The sequence below is a fragment of the Notamacropus eugenii genome, chromosome 5 (genome assembly GCF_028372415.1).
Source record: "Notamacropus eugenii isolate mMacEug1 chromosome 5, mMacEug1.pri_v2, whole genome shotgun sequence".
Taxonomy (NCBI): Eukaryota; Metazoa; Chordata; class Mammalia; order Diprotodontia; family Macropodidae; genus Notamacropus; species Notamacropus eugenii.
This window is the reverse complement of record NC_092876.1, coordinates 5155394-5177157: the sequence shown is the minus strand read 5'-3', so window position 1 is coordinate 5177157 and position 21764 is coordinate 5155394. Positions and strand designations below refer to the sequence as shown.

The following is a 21764-nucleotide window of genomic DNA, read 5'->3' as shown; positions in this document are numbered from 1 at the left end:
TGCCAGCAACGACTAAGGGAGAGATCCCCCTGTGATTGTCACAGGACAATCTATTCCCTTTACCCTTATAGACATGGACAATGGAGGCATCTGAACTCCTGGGGGATAACCTCTTGCCATATAACCTGGAAAATTTCAATCAGCTTTTGAATGAGCAATGGTCCCCCTACCTTGTAAATCTCACCAGGTGCTTTGCCGCATGAAAGGAGCCTAATGGCCCTCAAAACTTCTTCAGTTGGAAGTTCAGCTAAGGAGGGATTGACTTCAACCTGAGGTAAATGATCAATGGCCTCAGCATTGATTGATGATGGTCTGTTGAGAACATTATGGAAGTGTTCAGCGCATCTCTCTAGGATCATGTTCTTATCACTAGTCAATGTGGCTCCATCAGCACTGAGTAGTGTGATGCACCACAGGTTTTTGGTCCATAAATAGCTTTCAGGGAATCATGAAAGCACTTTGGATTGTTACTATCAGCATGAAACTGAATTTCATCTGCTTCTTCCTGAGCCAGGAATCCTGCATCTCCTTAAGCTTTGCCTGTACTTTGCTTTTGATGGAATTCAATGCTGCCTTCTTAGAGGTGGATGAACTGTCCTGCTGGTATATCTGGTGGAGTTCTCGTTTTTTCTTTATCAGTTTCTGAATTTCCCCATCATTTTCATGATACCAGTCTTGGTGTTTGAGAGTGTTCTGACCCAGATGGTTTACTGTACGCGTAGGCACTGAAAATAGAAAAGAAAAAATGGTCCCTGTTGTAGGCATATAAAAAATACACTTTTTAATCAACAAATATTCATTAAATACCTACTGAGTGTCAGAGCCTATACTAAGCACCAGGGATGCAAAAAGAGGCAAGATTCGACCCCTTGTCACGGGGAGAGGCGCCACATGAACATGTGGATGAGCTTTATCGGGGTGAGATCATTAACAGGGAAGGCTTCACTGAGGCCAGAGAGCAGAGCCCACCGCAGTGCTGGCTTATGGAAGCACTGGGTACCCGCCTGGGGAGGTAGGTGAAGGTGGTGTCCCTATTTCACAGATGAGGAAACTGAGGCCCAGAAGGTGACGATCAGAGGCAGCCTTGGATCTGGGCCTCGAAGGGACTGGGGAGCCCACACTAAGGTGGCACCCACTGTGTGCCAGGCGCTGTCCTAAGCACCTGGACATCATTAACCACTGAATCCTCACAACCACCCTGGGATCATCCCCATTTTTCAGATGAGGGTGGAAGCAGACCGTCCCAGGGCTGGTCAGTGTCTGAGTTCAAATCCGCCCTCGGACCCCTGCTGACCCACGGCCCAGTGAGCGGGGTCACACCTAGGCCTCTTCAGGCTCCAGGTCCTAAGTCAGCTGGCCTCTGGCTGGAAGCGGGGAGACCCTGAGGGGGCGGGGCTCCCCGTCTCTCTGGGCCTCGGTTGGCTCTCAGAGAAATGGGGGCGGAGCTAACCAACCGATGACGCCGCAGGGAAGTAGGACTTTAGCTTCCGCCACGCTCAATATGGCGACTCCCGCGCCCCTCCCAGCCAGGCGTCCGCGCCGGCGCGGAGGGTGGCCAATCAGGGCCCAGTCACACTCAACATGGCCGCGCCCGACCTGCGCGCGCAGAGGTCAAAGGGCTACGCACCCGGTGGCGGGAAACGTGAGCTACGGGAGACGGGGAGACAGATTAGAACCTGCGCTGGAGGGAGAGTGAGAGAGCGAGAGTGCGGGCGCCTGGGGGGGACGGCCGGAGGAGGGGGCAGGGGATGGAAGCCGGGGGGTTCGGGCACGGGGGAGGGGGGCTCCGGGTGGCACCAGGTTCCCGCTCCGCCCCCGCAGGATGGAGCCCAGACAGCGGCCGGCGCCCGGAGCGGGGGCTCCCGGGGCCAAGCGTCCCCGGGGAGGCAGCGGGGCCTGGGCCGAGGACGAGGACGCGCCCCCCTCCCAGTTCGAGGAGGAGCTAGCCCTCATGGAGGAGCTGGAGGCGGAGCGGAGGCTCCGGGAGCAGGAGGAGGAGGAGCTGCAGCTGCCGCCCGGGGGCGGGGCCGAGGGTGAGGCCGGAGGGGGCGGGGCCGAGAGTGAGACGGGGGGGGGGGGGGGGGGGGGGATGAGGCCCTGGAGGGGGTGGGGCTGAGAGTGAGCCGGGAGGGGGGGGTGAGGCCCGGAGGGGGCGGGGCCTAGGGTGTGAGGCCCTGGAGGGGGTGGGGTTGAGAGTGAGCCGGGAGGGGGGGGGGGGGTGAGGCCCGGAGGGGCGGGGCCTAGGGTGTGAGGCCCTGGAAGGGGTGGGGCTGAGAGTGAGCCGGGAGGGGGGGGGTGAGGCCCGGAGGGGGCGGGGCCTAGGGTGTGAGGCCCTGGAAGGGGTGGGGCTGAGAGTGAGCCGGGAGGGGGGGGGGGTGAGGCCCGGAGGGGCGGGGCCTAGGGTGTGAGGCCCTGGAAGGGGTGGGGCTGAGAGTGAGCCGGGAGGGGGGGTGAGGCCCGGAGGGGGCGGGGCCTAGGGTGTGAGGCCCTGGAGGGGGTGGGGTTGAGAGTGAGCCGGGAGGGGGGGTGAGGCCCGGAGGGGGCGGGGCCTAGGGTGTGAGGCCCTGGAGGGGGTGGGGTTGAGAGTGAGCCGGGAGGGGGGGGGGGTGAGGCCCGGAGGGGCGGGGCCTAGGGTGTGAGGCCCTGGAAGGGGTGGGGCCGGGATGAGATGGGCGGGGCCAGGATAGCCATCCGTCCGGCCCTCCCTTCACTCCCGTTCCCATCTGTCCTGTTCCATCGGTGCCCTGTGGTCTCACCTGGACGCCCCTGTATCAAACCCCCCATGGCCACCCTTGCTCATCCCCTCTTCTGTCCCCTCCCGCCTCTTCCTGGAGGCCTTTCCTATCTCCCCCGTTTTGCCCTCCCCACCCAGATTCCCATGGACGCTTGTGTGCTGCAGGCAGTGCCACCCAGAGCCTGGCATCCCTCATCACTCTGCGTTGGGGGAGGGCTCTCCCCACTGGGAGTCCCCTACACCCGTGTAATCCCCTGCATGTGTGTGTAAACACTTGACACGGGGCGCTGGATTGTGCCATTGTGCATAGAGCTCTAGGCCTGCAGTCAGGAAAACCTGAGTTCAAATCCAGCCATAGACGCTTACTGGTTGGTGGCCCTGAATGGGTCCCTTCCGCCGTCTGCCTTCGTTTCCTCATGTGTAAAATGAGCAAGGAAACGGCAAATCCTCCAGCATCTTTGCCAAAGAAGCCCCCAGGAGGATCACAGAGATCTGGATATTGTTGAACAATAGCCGGCATCTACACCTGTTGTTACCCTCAATAGAGCAGAAGCTTCCTGAGGACAGGGATGCCTTCATACCCCAAGCTCGATGCTCAAGGCTCGGCACACATCATGTCACCTTGAATGGGATGTGGTAGGGGAGGCAAAGTCTGTCTGGAAAAGTAGTGAGTCCCTTGTCACGGGAGGTGTTCAAGCAGAGGGCGGTAACAGCCTCAGAGCTTCCTCTCCAACCCTTCCAGGCTTAGCGTCCTCTGTGGCCGTCCCCTCCCCTTTGCCTCTCTCTGACCACTCATGTGGTCACACCTGCTGCTGGGTGTGCCTGGGAACCACAGTGAGTGTTGTCTCCGTCTTTCAGGGCATCTCCCCCTGTCTGCCCAGGACGCTCGCTGGCTCCGGCCAGCCCCGCCAACCCTTGATCCCAAGATCCAGGCCCTTGTTTTTCAGCAGCTTGAGATTGACCATTACGTGGGTGAGTTGGGAAACAGGCAGCCAGTGGGACAGCTTCTTGGGTCCAGCCTGTCTCCCTGAGCTCGACTGTGCCTCTGCAGGCTCCCCGTTGTCACCACCACTCCCAGGGGCCTCCTCTCCGGCCCTGGACGCGGCCCCTGAGGCGGTTCCCATCCTCCGGGCCTTTGGGGTCACGGACGCCGGAGTCTCTGTCTGCTGCCACATTCATGGCTTCGCTCCCTATTTCTATGTCCCTGCACCCAATGGTGAGTGACCTTCAGCCCCCTGATCCCCGTGAGTGTAGAACCTGTGGTGACCTGTGTGACCCTCCCCAGGCTTTGGCCCCGAGCACCTGGGGGACCTGCAACGAGAGCTGAACTCTGCTGTGAGCCGGGAGCAGCGAGGGGGCAAAGAGTTGAAGGGACCCGCTGTCCTGGGGGTGGAGCTCTGCACCCGCGAGAGTGAGTCTTTGCCCACCTGGGGTGGAAGTTTGGGGGGTGAAGGCCTGCCCCAGGGTGATGCTGGGGACGCCCTCACTGTCCGCCTTGCCCCCCAGGCATGTACGGCTATGTGGGTCGTGGCCCCTCACCCTTTCTGCGGGTTACCCTGGCCCTGCCGCGCCTTGTGGCCCCTGCCCGGCGCCTGTTGGAGAATGGCATCCGCCTGCCTGGCCTCGGCTCCCCCAGCTTCCCACCCTACGAAGCCAATGTGGACTTTGAGATCCGGTGAGTGGCTCCTGTCTCAGACCTGGCCTCAACCTGGTCACTCCAGGGTTATAGTTGTACTCCCCATCTCTGTTGTTGTCCCCCATTTCTTCCTCTGTCCCCCTTGTCTCTCCATCTTCCCTTGGGCACTGGAGCCCTCCCTCGTCCCCTATCTCTTCCTGTCCTCCACAGTTAGATCGCATGCCCCCCAGTAGGACCTGGTGGCTTTGCCAGGTGAGCCTCTGGTCATAGACTACAGAGGGTGGGGGTGGGGGCACAACTGATGGCCAGATGTACTCTCTGACCTCAAAGCACTAGAGCAAGAAGGGGCCCATCAAGGCTGATAGTCATTCAGTGTTATAGTAAGGAGCAGAGGCCTGGGCCCCAGGGAGAGGAAAGGACTTGGGTAGGATACAGTAAGCCCCGGGAGCCCAAGATGGGACCCAGGCCTGTGAAGCCCTGGCTAGCTTTATACGCTGAGAATGCATGATTCCTGGGGAAGGAGGGGAGAGAAAACACCCTTCTGGGGATACTGGTTGGATCCTGACCTCCGGCCCTTGACCCCATGCCCCCCAGGTTCATGGTGGACACCAACATAGTTGGATGCAATTGGATCGAGCTCCCAGCAGAAAAGTATCGACTGAGGACTGAGGGAAAGGTGAGGATGTCGGGCCCCAGGGTGTGAAGGGTGGGCCTAGGGCTCAGGAGTGCCGAGCTCCCTCCAAGCACCTTGCTTGCTCCCCAGGCCACACTCTGTCAGCTGGAAACAGACGTGCTGTGGTCAGACGTGGTCAGCCACCCTCCAGAGGGGCTGTGGCAGCAGATTGCCCCACTCCGGGTGCTGAGTTTTGACATCGAATGTGCCGGCAGGAAAGGTCTGGGCCCTACACTAACCCAAGGGTGGAAGTCTTTGGGGGATGGCCTCCATGAAAGTGTCTCGGCCATGATGGAGGCAAGACTCAGGTCCCAGTCCTGCTTTCCTTATCTGCAAAGTGGCGGTGTTGATGCTGTTTTTGTCTACCTGGCTCTTTGCATGGTGCTCCATAAGAGTGATCCTTGCCACACCTCTCGTGGCAGGGGCTGTCATCACCATTTTACAGAGAGGGAAAACTGAGGTAGCAGGAGGGTGACTTTCCCAAGGCCACCCAACTGGGAAGCGTCTGAGGCAGGATTGGACCAGGGGGCCTCCTGAGCCCCATCACGCCTGGTCACCGGTAACACCTCACAAACGTGTGAGTCTGAAGGTCACACTCAGAAAACCCTGGGTGATGGGCCTACCCTTCACATCCCACAGGCATCTTCCCAGAGCCAGAGCGGGATCCCGTGATCCAGATCTGTTCTGTGGGCCTACGCTGGGGGGAACAGGAGCCCTTCCTGCGCCTCGCTCTGACCTTGCGCCCCTGTGCCCCCATTCTGGGTGCTCAAGTCCTCAGCTTTGAGCGTGAAGAAGACCTTCTCGAGGTGACCCCTGGCCCTTGACTGGCCCTGAGCTCTATGGGACTTGGTGGCCCCTCTCATCCCTTGAGTGGACTGACTCCATTCTGTCCCCTGGGTTGGGTATGCACCGGGGGCAGGGACGGCGGTAGTCCAGGTCCTTGGCCTCCAGAGTGACCCCTTTGTCTGAAACCCGGCAGGCCTGGGCCTCCTTTGTCCGCACCATGGACCCCGACGTCATCACTGGCTACAACATCCAGAACTTCGACCTCCCATATCTCATCTCCAGGGCACAGACCCTCAAGGTGAATCAGTGGCAGCCAGGTCCTGGGAGCGGGAGGGTCTGCGCCTGGTGCCTCTGCTCCGCCACTCCTTCCCTCTGCCTGTCTCCAGCCTTCAGTCCATCCCTGCCTGTGTTATTTTGTGTGTTTCTTTCGCCTCTCCCATGTGCCGGTCTTCACCTGCCTGGGTCTGCCTCTCTCCCGCCCTCATGCCTCGACCCCTTCTCTCCCCAGGTGCCATCCTTCCCATTCCTGGGCCGGATCTCTGGCCTTCGCTCCCAGATTCGTGACTCTTCCTTCCAGTCCAAGCAGACAGGCCGGCGAGACAGCAAAGTGGTCAGCATGACCGGGCGTGTGCAAATGGACATGCTGCAGGTAGGGACGGGCTCTAGGTGGCCAGGGAGACCACCCAGGCTGTGGTCCTCACACATAGGCCCTCCTCCTCACCCATAGGTCTTACTGCGAGAGCACAAGCTGCGCTCCTACACCCTCAACGCCGTCAGCTTCCACTTCCTGGGGGAGCAGAAGGAGGATGTGCAGCACAGCATCATCACCGACCTGCAGGTGGCTGTCCTCCCAACCTCGTCTGACCCCACATCCTCCTCCTTGACCCCAGCTTCCCCCTCTCCCTCTTCGGAATCCTTCTGCCCAGCCCTTGCTTCCTCCCTCCTGCCAGCCTCCATGACCTCTCTGTCCTTCCCGCAGAATGGGAATGACCAGTCCCGCCGTCGCCTGGCTGTGTACTGCCTGAAGGATGCCTTTCTGCCCCTTCGGCTTCTCGAGCGCCTCATGGTCCTGGTCAATGCGGTGGAGATGGCTAGAGTCACGGGTGTCCCTCTCGGCTACCTGCTCACCCGGGGCCAGCAGGTCAAGGTGGTGTCCCAGCTCCTCCGGCAGGTCAGCCCAGGCTGTGGGGCAACAAGGGGGTCTGCTGCCCTCTTCTGTACCTTCTATTCCCTATTCTCAGGTCCCCAAGCTTATGGTTTCCATTCTTTATCCCGAGGCTACATTCTCTTTCATTCCTGATCCCAGGATTCCAGCTTCCACATTCCGTCCCCCATCCCCAGATTCTAGCCTCTACCCATATTCATCTCTCATCCCTAGATTCCAGCCTCCATCCATGTTTCTTTCATCTCCCCCAGGTTCTAGCCTCCATCCATGTTCTGTTTCCTATCCCTGGGTTCTCGCCTCCATCCGTGTTTCTTTCCCTGTTCCAAGGTTCCAGCTTCCATCTGGGTTTTGGCCTCCATGCTTCTTGCCCTATTCCAGGATACAAAGGGTTCTGCCCCCTGTCCCCGACTCCCTTCCTCTGCTCCTGTCCCTATCATGGTTACCATTTCTGTCTTTCTGTCCTTGTCTCTTTCCCAGCAGACAGGGTGACTGATGAGCCGAGCGAGGCTGTGGCCAGGGGTGGGCAGCACTGTGCCATCTCCTCTGGCCTGCTGGGGATGGGACAGACGGGAATCCTGGCACCCCGGGCTTTCTTCCTCTGTGTTTTTCTCAGCTTCTCTCTCTTCCCTGTCTCCTCATTTCTCCCAGTCGCCACCCCCTTCTACTCCCTAACTCTTCACCTGCCCCCCCCCACATTCCCCTCCCTCCTCCCCCAGGCGGTACGTGAGGGCCTCGTGATGCCGGTCGTGAAGACTGAGGGGAGTGAGGATTTCACAGGAGCCACGGTGATTGAACCCCTGAAAGGGTGAGCTGAGGTGGTGGGGGCAGTCAGGTCAGGCGATCCCGCGGGGACGAGGGGATGAGGCATGGGACGAGGCTCTGGGGTGGGCCACCTCGCAGGGATGGGGCTGCCCTGGGGCTGCTCTGGGCTTTGCTGACTTCCCACACTCATATGTATCCCCCATCTAGGTACTACGATGTCCCCATCGCGACCCTGGACTTCTCCTCCCTGTACCCATCCATCATGATGGCTCACAACCTGTGCTACACAACGTTGCTCAGGCCAGGGGCTGCCCAGAAACTGGGGTAGGGCAGCTGCCCTTGGTATCCACTTGCTGAGGGTCACAGGGGTCCATGGGTCCTGAGCCAGGGCCTCTTCCTCACATATAACCCCCTCCGCCCACAGCCTCACCTCAGATGAGTTCATAAAGACCCCGACGGGGAACGAGTTTGTGAAGGCCTCTGTGAGGAAAGGGCTTCTGCCCCAGATCTTGGAGAACCTGCTCAGTGCCCGCAAGAGGTGGGAGCCAGGACCTCCACCCTCCCTCTGTACCTTGCCCCTGCCCATCCCACTGCAACCCCCTGATGGGCTGCCCTGACCATTGATCCTTCCCAGGGCCAAGGCAGAGCTGGCCAAAGAAACAGATCCCCTGCGGCGGCAAGTCCTGGATGGCCGTCAGCTGGCACTGAAAGTCAGTGCCAACTCTGTGTATGGCTTCACCGGAGCCCAGGTTGGGAAGCTGCCGTGTGTAGAGATCTCTCAGGTGAGTTGGGCTCAGAGGCCGGGGAGATGGGAACCTGGAAGGTGAGCCCTCAGCTCAGGAGGGAGGCTCCAAGACACAGCTGTAACTAGGGGTCATGGACTGCCAGCCCTGGCTGGTCTTCTAGAAGCCCCTCTTTTTCTGGGAACAATCTTTTGCCCATTGGGCTTAGCTGAGCTTTGGAACACACAGCAGCATGGCTGGAAGACCCTGAGAGAAGGTTTCCTCCAACCGCTTCGTTTTACGGCTGAGCCTACCCAGGGAATGAGTGCCCGAGCCTGAATTCAAACCCAGGGCTTCTGACTCCAGATCTAGAGTTCTTTATGGAGCCACATCCGTTCCTGCCTCCTGACCCGACCCCAGTGGGGCTTGCTCTTCCCTAACTGGTGGCACTTCAGTAGTCCAGTGGCCGCGCTGCCCCATGGCAGCCCTGTTAGGCTAGGCCCAGCACCACCAGGGTTTGACGTGTCTTCTCCAGATTCCTGTTATCCCTCTAGGGGTGCAAACCATGTTAGACGGTCTCCTGGGTAGTAGCCTTATCTCCAGTGGGGATCAGAGCAGGTGATGGCTAATGATCCACATAGTCCTAACTTTCTGGTGTTCTGTGGCTTAGTGAATGTGAGCTGGGGGAGTGGTAGGGGCTGGGAGGCTGCTAATTGTAGGTGGTTGGGGCAGAGGAAGGGAAACGTCCAGAGAAACAAGGCCCAACAGCAGAGCCATGGGGCAGGGAAGACAGAGCAGGCACCTGATCCTCAAGGGTGCTTAAGGCCACTCTGGCTGCCTCTCTACAGAGAGCTTGGGCGAGTCCCTGCCTTTTTTCCACCATTTTGGCATCTTGGACCAACTCATGACCAGTCAAAGGCCCCCATGTTTTCTTTCCCTTCCTGCTCAGAGCGTCACAGGGTTTGGGCGACAAATGATCGAAAAGACCAAGCAGCTGGTGGAGTCCAAGTACACGGTGGAGAACGGGTACAGTGCCAATGCCAAGGTGAGAGGCAGGTGGAGGCTAGCTGGGGGGCCCTCACTGAGCCAGGCTCCACCTCCATGGTGCCTGGGCTTTCTCACAGGTGGTGTATGGAGACACGGACTCTGTGATGTGCCGTTTTGGGGTCCCCTCGGTGGCAGAGGCGATGGCGCTGGGCCGAGAGGCCGCAGACTGGGTGTCTAGCCACTTCATCTCACCTATCCGATTGGAGTTTGAGAAGGTGATCCAAGGAGGGGGCAAAGGGGCTCGAGTGGGAGCCTCATGGTCTCCAGGGGTCTCATCCCTCGAAGTCTCCTGCCCCCAATAGGTCTATTTCCCATACTTGCTCATCAGTAAGAAGCGTTATGCGGGCCTCCTCTTCTCCTCGAGCTCTGACTCCCATGACAAGATGGATTGTAAAGGGCTGGAGGCCGTCCGCCGAGACAACTGCCCCCTGGTGGCCAATCTGGTCACGTCTTCACTGCGGCGCCTTCTCATTGACCGGTCAGTGGTCAGTGCGGCACAAGGGTCTGGGCAGCTCAGGGCAGGGGAAGGAGCCGGGCTGTGGAGTTGACTTGGCTTTTACTCCTGAGGGTTTGCTAAGCATGGACCAGGCTGTGCCCACCCCGGGAAGTAGGAACAAAAGCACCATGCTGTTTGCCCGCAAAGAGATTCTGGGCACTTACAGGGAAAGCCAAGGTGAGGTGTAACGCAGCAAAGGCGAACCCTCGAGGACCTCCCCCCTCCAGGGCTTCTGGAGGCCGGTGGCCCTAGAGCCATGCCCTGCAGGAGGAGCCTTTGAGAAGGCCCAGGGACAGGAAGGGGAGTGGGCTGATGGAGGGAAGCTGGCCCCAGACGCTAGAGGCCTTCAGATGCTGAGCTAAGGAGCTGCTGGGCCATCCTAGAGGCTTTGGAGTAGGACAACAACATTTCCTTCTGGGCCACGGGGAGATTATTGTGATGGAGGAGGGGGACACATGGCAGCTGTCCCAGTGAGGGGATAGGGGCCTGAACTGGCAGAGGGTATGGGGGAAGATGAGGGGAATCCTGCAGATAGTATAGTATTTAGTGGCTGATAAAGATGGGGAATGAGGGTCAGTGAGGACTTGAGGTGGCACTCACTATAAGGCCAGCGGTCTCATCAGCTACAGTCAGGAACTCTAGAGGAAGGAGAGCTGCGGGGTGGGATTTGAGAAGCTGATGGACCGTCCAGGTGGAGACAGCACAGGCCAGCTGTTCACCAAGCTGGGCCTCAGTTTCCTCATCTGTAAAATGAGGAGAGTTGAGCTAGTTAATGTGATCCTGCATCTATCCTATGCCTCGGAGAAAGGCTAGGCCTGGATGTATAAAACTGGCAGTCACTTCTGGATGTGATGAGGGCCCCAGAGAAAGGAAAGCCCTCAGGACAGAGCCTTGAAGGACACCCTCAGTTGGTGGGTATGGTGCAGGGAGGGCCATGGGCCCAGAGAGGCAATGACTGATCCAAAGTCACCCAGGTAGAGGCTAACTACTTGTTAGGGGTGGGATCAGAACCCAGGCCCCATTGGTGCCAGTTCAAGTGCTATGCTGCCCTTGGCCCAGCCTGGCATTTCCACCTGCAGCTGAGACCTCCTCTCTCTGTCTCCCTCAGAGACCCCTCTGGTGCGGTGGCCCATGCCCAGGATGTCATCTCGGACCTCCTGTGCAACCGGATCGACATCTCCCAGCTGGTCATCACCAAGGAGCTGACGAGGGCCGCTGCTGACTATGCGGGGAAGCAGGCCCATGTCGAGCTGGCTGAGAGGTTGGGCTGTGGCAGGGAGAAGATCAGGGAGGCAGGGAGGGTCTGAGACAGAGACATGGGGGGCAGGTGGGCGCAGGCAGCCCAGCTTGGGGTCGGGATGACCCAGAAATAGCGTCCTTGGCCTGCCCAGCTGGGCTCCCCTCCCACTTCCTGTGGGGATCAACTGCTCCCCAGCTTTGCCTGTTCCTGTTATCCCTGGGGTGGGGGAGGGAGGCTGTGCCCCAGACTGGTGCTGCCTGGGACCTGTGGGTGACCCTTCCTGTCTCTCTTCAGGATGAGGAAACGGGACCCTGGCAGTGCCCCCAGCCTGGGGGACCGAGTGCCTTATGTCATCATCAGTGCTGCCAAGGGTGTTGCGGCCTATATGAAGTCAGAGGTCTGCCCTCTTTCCCCATCCCCCCACCCCCCCCCCCCCGCTTCCCCAAGAGACCCACTACCACCTGTGGCCTTGGCCTGGCCGCCCTCTCCATTCTCACTTCCCCTTTCCAGGCTGCGGAGGCCAGGTCAGGGGTGGGGGCCACGGGTGCTTTCCCTGGGCTGGCTCCTCCCCTGGGTCCCCAGGTGGCTGCTCGGGGAGCCTCATATGTCCCCCCTGAGGCAGCCACCCATCAGGCTGTGCCTTCTGTCCTGTGACACAGTGACCTCTGACCTGCTGTCCCCCCAACTCCTGATGCCTCAGCTAACCAATGGGCCTCAGGTCATGGGCTAGGGGTTGTGGAGATTGGCTCACTTGTTTGTACAAGATCTCAGAATCAGGGTTTGAACCCATTTCCCGGGCTCCAGAGCTGCAGCCCTGGGCCTCCCAGCCCAGCATCCCCCTCTTCTTCCCCCCAGGACCCCCTGTTTGTGCTGGAGCACAGCCTGCCCATTGACACACAGTACTACCTGGAGCAGCAACTGGCAAAGCCCCTGCTGAGGATCTTTGAGCCCATCCTGGGCGAAGGCCGGGCCGAGGCTGTACTGCTGCGTGAGGGCTGGGCAGGGCTGGGCTGGTTGGTGGGGAGGACCAGGGGACTGGGCCAGGCTGGGGGGCAAGGCCCAGCAGGACTGGGCTGGGCAATGGGGGAGGAGGGATTGAAGCAGGGGAGGCTGCCTTGGGCCTGAGATCTGGGGGTATCAGCCTGTGTCCTCTGCCTGCCCCCACCAGGCGGTGAGCACACTCGCTGTAAGACGGTGCTGACGGCCAAGGTTGGGGGGCTCCTCGCCTTCGCCACACGCAGGAGCAGCTGTATTGGTTGTCGGGCTGTTCTCAGCCATCACGGTGAGGACCCCGGGCTTCTAGCTCCCCACTAGCACCTTGTGTGTCCAGGCTGGGCGGGGTGCAGGGGCTGAGGGCAAGGAGTGGGGGGAGAGCAGGCCCCCGCCCGGGGTTTCCCCAGGGGAGTTTTTCCCACACACACATACTCCCTTGTTCTCTGCTCTCTGGGGACTTTCAGAGGCTGGCCTGGATCGGGTGGTGTCCACCTCTGGGTCAGTCCCTGACACCCCCGCTCCCCCATGGTGACCCTGGTTGGGCCCTGCCCCTCTAGGAGCCGTGTGCAAATTCTGTCTTCCCCGGGAGTCTGAGCTGTACCAGAAAGAGGTGAGGGGGCAGTTGGGACCACTGAGGGAGGTGGGGGATGAGGGGGCTGGGTCCCCAGGCCTCCACAGTCCCAGCAGCTGCCCTCTGTCCTCAGGTAGCACACCTGAGTGCCCTCGAGGAGCGATTCTCCCGCCTTTGGACACAATGCCAACGCTGCCAGGGCAGTCTGCATGAGGATGTGCTCTGTACCAGGTATGGGGGTCACTGTACCACAGGACTTCTGTCTTGCTGCTCCAGACCCCCGGAGGAACCAGTCTAGAGCAGGGACCGTTGGTGTGAAACTTGGCTCTTCCACTGTGTGCAGGGGAGGCCTTGGGCAAGCCCCAGTCATCCTCCTCCGCCTCAGTTTTCTGAATTGCACAGTCCTACAGAATTTCTTATGACAGACCTCCCTGCCCCCCCAAGGTCTTTGTCCCCCATCCCCCCATCTCCTTCTGTCCCCCTCCCTCATCCTGGCTAGGTGGGGCTGGGCTTTCCCTAGGGAAAGGCCTGGCAAGCCAGGTTCCCACGCCAGAGCCAGAATGAGCACAGAGACAGGTGATATACACTGGGCCACCTCCTCCCTCCCCACCCTGGCCTTATCGCCGCCCGCCAGGCCCCCCAAGCAAACAAGCTGGCTCCCAGGCAGAGGCAACCAGGGCAGGGCTGGGACTAGAGAGAGGCCAAAGTCCTGGGAACAGCTGAGGAGGAAGCCTGGCACCGTTACCCACCCCCAGCCTGCAGCATCCTGGACCCATCGCTGGCCACTGGGGAAGGGAGGAGGGTAGCCTGGTGGCCTCCTGGGTGGTGGGGACTGCTACTGGGAGGGTTGGCGTGAGCACCTCCCAATGGCCCCTAGAGAGCTGGGCTCGGCTGGGCCAGGGCTGGGGGAAGGCAGTGGGATTCTGGATGTTCAGTGGGCTGGAGAGTGAACTGGCCTGGGGCCCATGAGGAGGAATTGTCAGCTGCCTCGGTCAGGGGAGTGGTGGTTAGGGGCCGGTACCCAGATACCCCAGAGAGTATGGGGGATAATTGGGGTGGGGAGGCAGGATCACAGGGCTCATGGTGCTTCCCTCCCCCTCCCTCTGCAGCCGGGACTGTCCCATCTTCTACATGCGCAAAAAGGTGCAGAAGGACCTGGATGACCAGGAACAGCTCCTGGCTCGGTTTGGGCCCCCAGGCCCCACTACCTGGTGACTGAAGATGCGGCTTTGGATGTCAGGATCAATAAAGCTTTGGGCCTTTGGGTTCCCCTTGTGCAGTTCTTTGGGAGGGTAGAGGGAAGAATCCTGCTGGTAATTGCACCCTTTCTGGCCCCCCAAGACTCAAGGCAAGCCAGGGGAGGCAGGTGCAAGTGGGGTGGCAGGGATTTTGTACCCATGGCAGCTGGCCACATGTGAAGTGGGCTGTCTGTGAAGTTAGTGAGCTCTCTGTCAATAGAGGGCTTCAGGCAAAGGCTGATGACCACCTGTGAGGTGTGTTCTACAGATCTCTAACTAGGATGGGGGGCCAGGGCATTGTCTCTAGGGGCAAGTGTGGATAGTGCTCATAGCGCCTGTCATCTCCTGTTGGATAGAAGGGAAGGTCTGAGCTGGCACAGGGTGCCCAGCCCCACCCTCTCCCATGAGCTAGGGCCATAGTGAGGGTGCTGGCAGAAATTGCTGGCTGTAGAGGTTCTTCAGGGCAATCTCTGGAAATATGAACCCGAAACTTTGTAGGAGGGTACCTGGAATCCAGCCCTACCTGCCTCCATCACTGTCACCTGGGCTAAGACCCTTTAAACTCCCAGACCTCAGCTTCTGTCAGATCAGAGTCTGTGAGTGACCAGATAGAGGGCCCAGCCCTCCCACCCTGGGAGTGTCGAGATGGACAGGCCAGGACTTGGCTTCCTCTTATCCCCTCCCTGGAGCAGCCTTGGTGGCTCCTTCAGCCTCTCCAGCATCTGACAGCTGGAAGCAGCCCCTTCTCAAGGTCGGGGGTGACCAAGGCCATGCCCTTCCGTCTCTCTCCCAGCACATTTACTCCACAGAGCCAAGTTGTTTCTCATCCAACAAGACAATTGTGCTTATTACGGTGTTTTACACTTATCTCATTTGGTTCTCGCAACAACCCCAGGAGATAGGTCTGAGTATTCCCATCTTACAGGTCAGGAAACTGAGGTAGACAAGTTCTATTACTCAACCAGTGCTTGATGCCAGATTCAAAGGCCTGCCCTTCCTAGCTGTGGGTGATTGGGGTGTCAGGAAAGGGGCAGAATGGGCAGAGAGGCACTCATGCTGGGGTAGTGATGCCCACCCTCCCCTCCACCAGCCAGAGGGAGGAAAGTGTTTTGTGAGCTTGGAAGAGCCCAGATTTCCCATCTGTGAAATGGGGGTGATGCCCTCCTTCCTCTGTCTGGTTTTGGTTGAAGCCCTTGGGGATCCTGAAACAGTGGATGAAACACCAGATCCAAGTCAGGAAGATTCTTCTTAGCTCAAATCTGGCCTCAGACGCTTCCTAACTGTGTGACTCTGGGAAAGGCGTTTCACCGTTTGCCTCCGTTTCCTCATCTGTAAAATAAACTGGAGAAAAGAAATGGCAAATCACTTCCGTGTCTCTGCCAAGAAAAACCCCAATGAAGAGTCAAACACTAGACTGCAAGATGAATCGTCATAGAAGCGTCAGTGTCCCCTGGGGCCTCCTGCTCGTCCCTGTGAAGTGAAGCTGGGGTCTGGGGAACAGGGTTCAGGAATCGGATCCAGAGCTGGGTGGGCTTTCACAGGTCCAGTCCGCCTTCCCTGTGCCACAGATGAGGGCAGGTATCCAACCCTGTGAGCCCAAAGCCCTCTTTCATCTCTGATCTTCTAAGACTCCATGCATAGTGCCCTGGGACTGTCCTTGTTCTTCAGGTTCCTTAACTGTGAAATGGGGTTGGCATACAATGTCTCCTAGCACTCCTGTGCTTCTGAGGCTCCATTTTCTCCGGTACCTAATACCCGAATTTCACAAGTCTCATCATCTCCAAGGACTCCTCCCTTTGGGGTCTTCCATCTCTGACAGGACCTTAGGTCTTTTTCCTAGAGGTTCAAATGTTTCCCCTACCTCCTCCTGAGGAAGTCCCTGGTTGAGCTCCTAGGCCATTTGCTCAACGCATGTGTGGCACACAACCTTTCTTAGGGACACAAGCTAGTGCCATCCCTCAACCCTCAGGGAGAAAATTCTGGTGTGTGGGACCCCAAGACAGAACCCTGGATCTGGAACCCAAGTACCTCGTCTTACCCCCTTAGGCTTCGGGCACCTCCCCTCCCCCAGGGAACCAGGTATCTGCTTCTGCCCACCTCCCATTTCAAGAATCCAAGTGTCCTGCATCCTGTGGGAATTTGGGAATGCTGGCCCCCAGCCCTCCTTAGGTACCCCCGGGACTGAGTTGTGCAGTGCCCCGCTCTACCCTCCCACCCCCACTCACGTGACTCGTTGAGCAATCCCCCATCTGTAGGGCCCCCCCGGAGGGGATTTTCGATGAGGTCACCGGGCCCCGCCCCTGCCCTCCCTGGCTATAAGGTGCTAGCCATGCCAGGACAGAACCCAGACCCTGTACCATCCCCAGGCCCCTGCCCCACCATGCTCACGCTGGAGGCCGCACAGTAAGTGAGGACCCCCAGGCTCCGAGGGCACAGGCGAGGTGTCTCTTCCCTTTCTCTGCCTCCTTGCGTCTCTCTGCTTCCCTTCACCTCTGTCTCCTGCCTTGCTCCTGTTTCCTCCAGGTCTGTTCTCCTGGCCTCTGCCCCTCTCCTCTCCATCTCTCCACAGCCCTCACTGTCTCTCTTTTGGGTCTCCCCCGGTCACTCTAGCTTGCTTCCCCTTAGCCCTCCCCATCCCTTTCGTGGGCTCTCTCCTCTAAGGCTCTATTTGGTCCCATTCCTTTCCCATGGCTGGGTCCAATTCCCTCAAAAAACCTCCACACTTTCTCTCCCACTTTCACTAAGCGCCCCCAGCCCCCACCCCTGCAAACACTCTCACCACCTCAGCCTCAGCCCATGCAAATCTCCCCAGGGATATTTCCGTGCCCCCTTCCTGTTCTAAGCCCCAGGGTGGGGGAGGGCGAGGCTTCAGCTCACACCCCTCTACAGCCTCAGGGGCCAACCTGTAACTACTGCTCAGCTTCCCCCACAATAAACCAGATGCCCACGAAGATCTGTTTGGAGAGCCAGAGTTTGGAAAGGATTGGGAGACGGGAGGCAGTGAGGGGTACAGAGGGAGTGAGGGTCATGGAAGGATTGAGCTATGGGATAGACGGAGAGTGAGGGACATAGATAAAGGATACAATGAGGAAAGAATACATATTGATGCGGTCCCTGGAGAGTGGGGGGCACAGTGACGTGGGGGAGGGACGCGGGGATGACTCTGTCCCCATCCTGTCTTTTCTCCCCTCCCCAGGTTGGAGGATTCACACTTTTCTTCCCAGGTAAGTTCTGCCTCTCCGTTACCTAGGGCCCAAGAGGCCCATCTCTAAAAGGGCTCCTTCTGCCACACACCTTCCATTGACGTATCTCATCTTTTCTGCCTGTCTATTCTCCCTCTTTCTTGTCTCTCCCGGTCCACCCCATCCCCCCTCTCTCTCCGTGTTCCTGTGCCCCCCAACCTGTCTAATTCTTCAGTGAGTCTCTCCTCCCTACCTGGTCTGAGTCTCTCCTCCCTACCTGGTCACTATCTCCCATTTCTCTCTGTCTCTGTCTCTGTCTCTCCTCTGTCTTTCTCTGGCCGGTGGGGTGTCCCCCCTTGGTGACTATCCGGTGCCCCTCCGCAGTACTCAGATGGGGTCTTCTATGATCTGGACAGCGGCAAACACCCCAGCTACATGGACCCCGAGGGCATGGTAGGTAAGTACCTGCTTCCCCTTCCTCCCCATTGCCTGGGGGTCACTGCCCACTTATGTTCTCAGTGAGTCTAATTTCCCCCTCCCCCAGTTTTCTCTCCCATTCTTGGCACCCGTCCAAATGCCCTTTATCCCCTCCCCATTCCCCTGGCTTTCCCCATTCTACCACCTCTTCCTATAGCCTCTCCCCTGACCCCCCAGGCTCCGTGCCTCTGGATTCCCATTTCCTCATTCGTCCTCCTCCCTCTACTCCCCCCTCATCAGATCTCTCCTAATCTCACCCCCCTCCCCATGCATGCAAATGTTGGAGCCAATGATGACCTTCCTTTCCTTTCCACAATTGACCCTTTGTGCCAGGGGACCAAGTCTCAGGGCACCCCCTCCTGCCTTCCCCAGATTCCCTGTGGGGCTGGACAGAGCCGCCACCCAGCCTGGCCACTTCCTACGAGCCCTTCGACCCCTCGGCAGCCTCACTCGGCCAATTCCAGGGCCTCCCACTCTCCTACCTGCCCTTCAGCTACGGCCCTGGGGGGCAGCTGGAGCCCGCCCCAGGCCCAGGGCTCAGCACCTACCAGGAGGAGGACTTTGGAGGCCAGGTGAGCAGAATGACCAAGGCAGGAAGGGGGTAGGGGGTAGATCAGCATGATGTGACCCAGAGCAGTAGTCTGGGAGCCAGCCAAGCTGGAGGTAGGTTCAGGTTAATCACCCCTCCCTCTGAGGTTGGGGAGAAGGCTGAATCCTAATCGATCCTCCCTCTGAGGATGGGGAGAAGGCTGAGGTCCCTTCTAGCTATGTGATAGAGAAGGGGAGAAGACTGAGAGGCCTAGGTAGGTTCAGGGACACCAGCTTGGAGAACGGAACCACAAGCTCTGACTTCGCCCCTCCCTGCTCCCAGCCCCTGGCTTCATTTACCCAGTTCCCCAGTCCTGGCTTATCTGAGGATGAGGAGTTTCCAACGGACAGCCCAGCCCTGGAAGTGTCTGACAGTGAGTCTGATGAGACCCTGGCAGCTGGAGGGGAAGGCAGAGGAGTCGATGCAGGTATGATGCCACCTGGTCTGGGAGGGGGAGACAGCCCTGAGTCTGATGGGAGAGTTCTGCCCCTAGGAAGTGCCTGCTCCAAGTGGGCATCACAGAGTCTCAGAGGCCACCTGGTCCATCCTCTGGCTAAGAATGTTCTCTGCTACAGCATAAGAACCTAAGTGGTCATCCAGCCTGGACTTGCAGATCTCTGAGGATGGGGAGCTCACTACCTATTGAGGCAGCCCAGTTCACAACTTGATAACTGTTAGGAAATTCTTCCTTTCTCCAAGTGTAATTTGTCCCCATGGCTCCTAGTTCTGCCATCTGGGGCCAGGCAGAATAAAGTTAATCTCTCCACCCTCTACTGGAAGCCTGCTATTATGTCCCCCCTCTCCAAAGATAGTCAGCCTATCCCTCAGTCGATGTGGTCTTGCTGTGCCTTCAGGCGCCCCCAGTAAGCTCCCCTGTCTCAGCCCTGTGACTTCAGGCAAATCAGGACCCCTCCCTGGGTCTCTTTCCTCACCTATGAAATTAAGTGTTCCTCTTGGCTAGAAAACTATGACTGGGGGAAGGGGAGACCCAGGCAGATTCGGAGGCAAAGTTATGGAGACCCTGGACACTTAGTCCAGGCTGCTGATGTGCCCAGTGTTTGTGAGGAGCAGTCACATTTTTTAGCAGGTAAACAGAGTTCAGTTTGTATTAAGCAGGAAAAATAGGTTACTGTGGGTGGGTCCCCAGCTTTGCCCCCACAGCTGAGGTCTCAGTGCCCCCCCCCCCGTTGCTCCAAGGTCTCCCCTCATACAGAATCTATCTGAAAAAGCTGTTTAGAGGAAATCCTTGGTGCTTCCTGTCCCTGGCACCAGCCACTAATGACACCTTTGCTCATTGGCTGATGGGTTGACTTCTACAGAGCTGATGGAGGGCAGGTGTCCCCAAAGGATGCGAGGGGGGGGGGGGGTCCGGGCTGACATCCAACCCGTTCTTCCTCTGCAGGTGCCCGGAAGAAGCTCCGTCTCTACCAGTTCTTGCTGGGGCTGCTAACCCGTGGGGACATGCGGGAATGCGTGTGGTGGGTAGAACCTGGTGCCGGCGTGTTCCAGTTCTCCTCCAAGCACAAGGAGGCCCTGGCCAGGCGCTGGGGCCAGCAGAAAGGCAACCGCAAGCGCATGACCTACCAGAAACTGGCCCGGGCTCTACGAAACTATGCCAAGACCGGAGAAATTCGCAAGGTCAAGCGAAAACTCACATACCAGTTTGATAGCACCCTGCTGACCACCCGGCGGGCATGAGGGCCCCAGGGTGTGCCTTGGGGGAGCCACTGTGGTTGTCACCAAGAGTGTTTGGAGCTCCCCCTCCCTGAGCTAACGGTGCTTTGAGATTTTCCACTCCTGAGTCAAGAGCCCCTGAAGGCTTCCCCCATCAGGGGCTCCGAGGGCCCCCTCCAAACCCTGTCTGGGGCTGTCTCAGGGCCTCAGCCATCCCTGGCCTGCAATGACTCCAGCTCTAGTTTCTTGGGAAGGGGTGGGGAAGTCAGGGCCACCCATGACCACCTCAGACCCCGATCCATAGCCTTTGCCCGGGCACCTGCAAGCCCCCTTTCCAGTCCTCTCACTCCTGGTCCAGAGGCATTCAGCCCTGACACGCCCTGTGACTTTGGGGGAGCTGGTCCTCAATGTCCTTAGCTATAAAAGGGAGGGGACTGCAGCCTCCAGTTGCCAAGGGCGCTGTGGTCTGGGCCCCTTCCCACCAGAGCAGATCCAAACTAGGATCGTTTTGCCTGGGTGCCTCGCCCCCCCACTGGAGCTCAGGACCAAATCTCCAGGCCTGGGGAAAGCAGTCATCAGCCCAGCCAAGGGTACACTGAAGGGCTAGCCCTAGATCTTGGACTGGAAGGAACTATATCACAATGGTGTAGAGGGGGAGAAGTGAGGGGCTAAGGCCCCCTATCCTAGTTACACCTGGATCCAGGTCCTGGGTCCCTCAGTGGCTGACTGGGTAGCTCTCTGGCCCTTGTTTCTCTAAGGTAGCTGTGTGACTTGGCTGTGCCTCAGTTTCCCCATGTGTAAAAAGAGGGATGATCCCTGAGGTCTCTCTCTGGCTTTTTGGTCCTGGCCCTGACTCATTGTGTAACCCTGAGTATGTTGTCCCTTTCTGGGCCTCAGTTTCTCCCTAAGGGAGTTTGGCCAGACAACATCTAAGGTTCTGTCTGGCTCAGACATTCTGTATTGGATCTGAAGGAGTTCCCAAAGTGCTATGGGCTGCCTCTGAAGGGGGTGAGCCCTTCCCTGGATGCTGGAGGGAGGGTCTTTGTGAGATTTATTGTCATGTGGGCCTCACTCTGGGACCCCTACCCACTGGAACTTTCTCTGGAGTGCTTTTCCACAATCCTCCTCAGCTGGTCCAGAGCCATTCTCTCTCAGTGCCTCTACATCTCCTCCCTAGGTTACCTGGAGAGGGGACTGGTCAGGGGTGTGCAGAGGGGGAGGTCAGGAGGACTCTGGCTGGGCCTGGAACCTAGGCCTCTGACCTCTGAGGCAGTTAGTTCCTCCCTACCAAAATGCCTTGGAAGAGGCACCCCCTTCCTCCAGTTAACCTCCCTGCCCCTTCCTACCACAGACCTCAGTCATGTCTCACCTTCCAAAGTCACGAATTTTGTGAATAAAAGATAAACACACTGGAACATGGTGTATTCCTTTGGGAAACTGCCAACATGGAATCAACCCAAGCAAATTCCTTGGGATTGCTGAGCTTCTGTGCCCCACCCCTAATGCTCAAGTGGAGCCACACACTGAACAGAGATGGGGCTGGGCCTTGGGACCCCCCCCACCCCGCACACACTTGTAGTTCAGCTGTGTCTGACTTGGTGACTCCATCTGGGGTTTTCTTGGCAGAGACACTGGAATGGTTTGCCATTTCTTTCTCCAGCTCATTTGACAGATGAGGAAACTGAGGCAAACAGGGTAAAGTGACTTGCCCAAGGTCACACAACTAGTGTCTCAGGCCAGATTTGACCTCTGACTACAGTCCCAGTCCTTGGTCCACTG

The 21764-nt window shown here is 58.6% G+C and overlaps 2 protein-coding genes across 5 annotated transcripts; both read left to right on the top strand.

Moving 5' to 3' along the window:
- Positions 1-1589: 1589 nt before the first annotated feature.
- On the top strand, positions 1590-14093 carry POLD1 (DNA polymerase delta 1, catalytic subunit). 4 transcript variants are annotated; one of them, XM_072607034.1, is made up of 27 exons: positions 1590-1642; positions 1822-2033; positions 3593-3706; positions 3786-3950; positions 4020-4145; positions 4241-4409; positions 4965-5046; positions 5134-5263; positions 5683-5849; positions 6023-6127; positions 6338-6478; positions 6557-6667; positions 6809-7000; positions 7711-7799; positions 7964-8080; positions 8181-8294; positions 8391-8538; positions 9428-9523; positions 9603-9740; positions 9828-10003; positions 11130-11282; positions 11556-11658; positions 12117-12249; positions 12430-12543; positions 12812-12864; positions 12959-13056; positions 13935-14093. In XM_072607034.1, the coding sequence occupies exons 2-27, from the start codon at positions 1823-1825 to the stop codon at positions 14038-14040; spliced, it is 3351 nt and encodes a 1116-aa protein (XP_072463135.1). In that variant the 5' UTR covers positions 1590-1642; position 1822; the 3' UTR covers positions 14041-14093. The 4 variants fall into 4 exon arrangements, with proteins under 4 accessions (XP_072463135.1, XP_072463133.1, XP_072463136.1 ...); XM_072607032.1 differs by having other exon boundaries at positions 1602-1706; XM_072607033.1 differs by having other exon boundaries at positions 1610-1692.
- A 2248-nt stretch (positions 14094-16341) lies between these two features.
- SPIB (Spi-B transcription factor) lies at positions 16342-20117 on the top strand. The gene is made up of 6 exons (XM_072607037.1): positions 16342-16466; positions 17260-17287; positions 17630-17702; positions 18095-18294; positions 18594-18738; positions 19714-20117. The coding sequence occupies exons 1-6, from the start codon at positions 16342-16344 to the stop codon at positions 20007-20009; spliced, it is 867 nt and encodes a 288-aa protein (XP_072463138.1). The 3' UTR covers positions 20010-20117.
- Positions 20118-21764: the final 1647 nt, after the last annotated feature.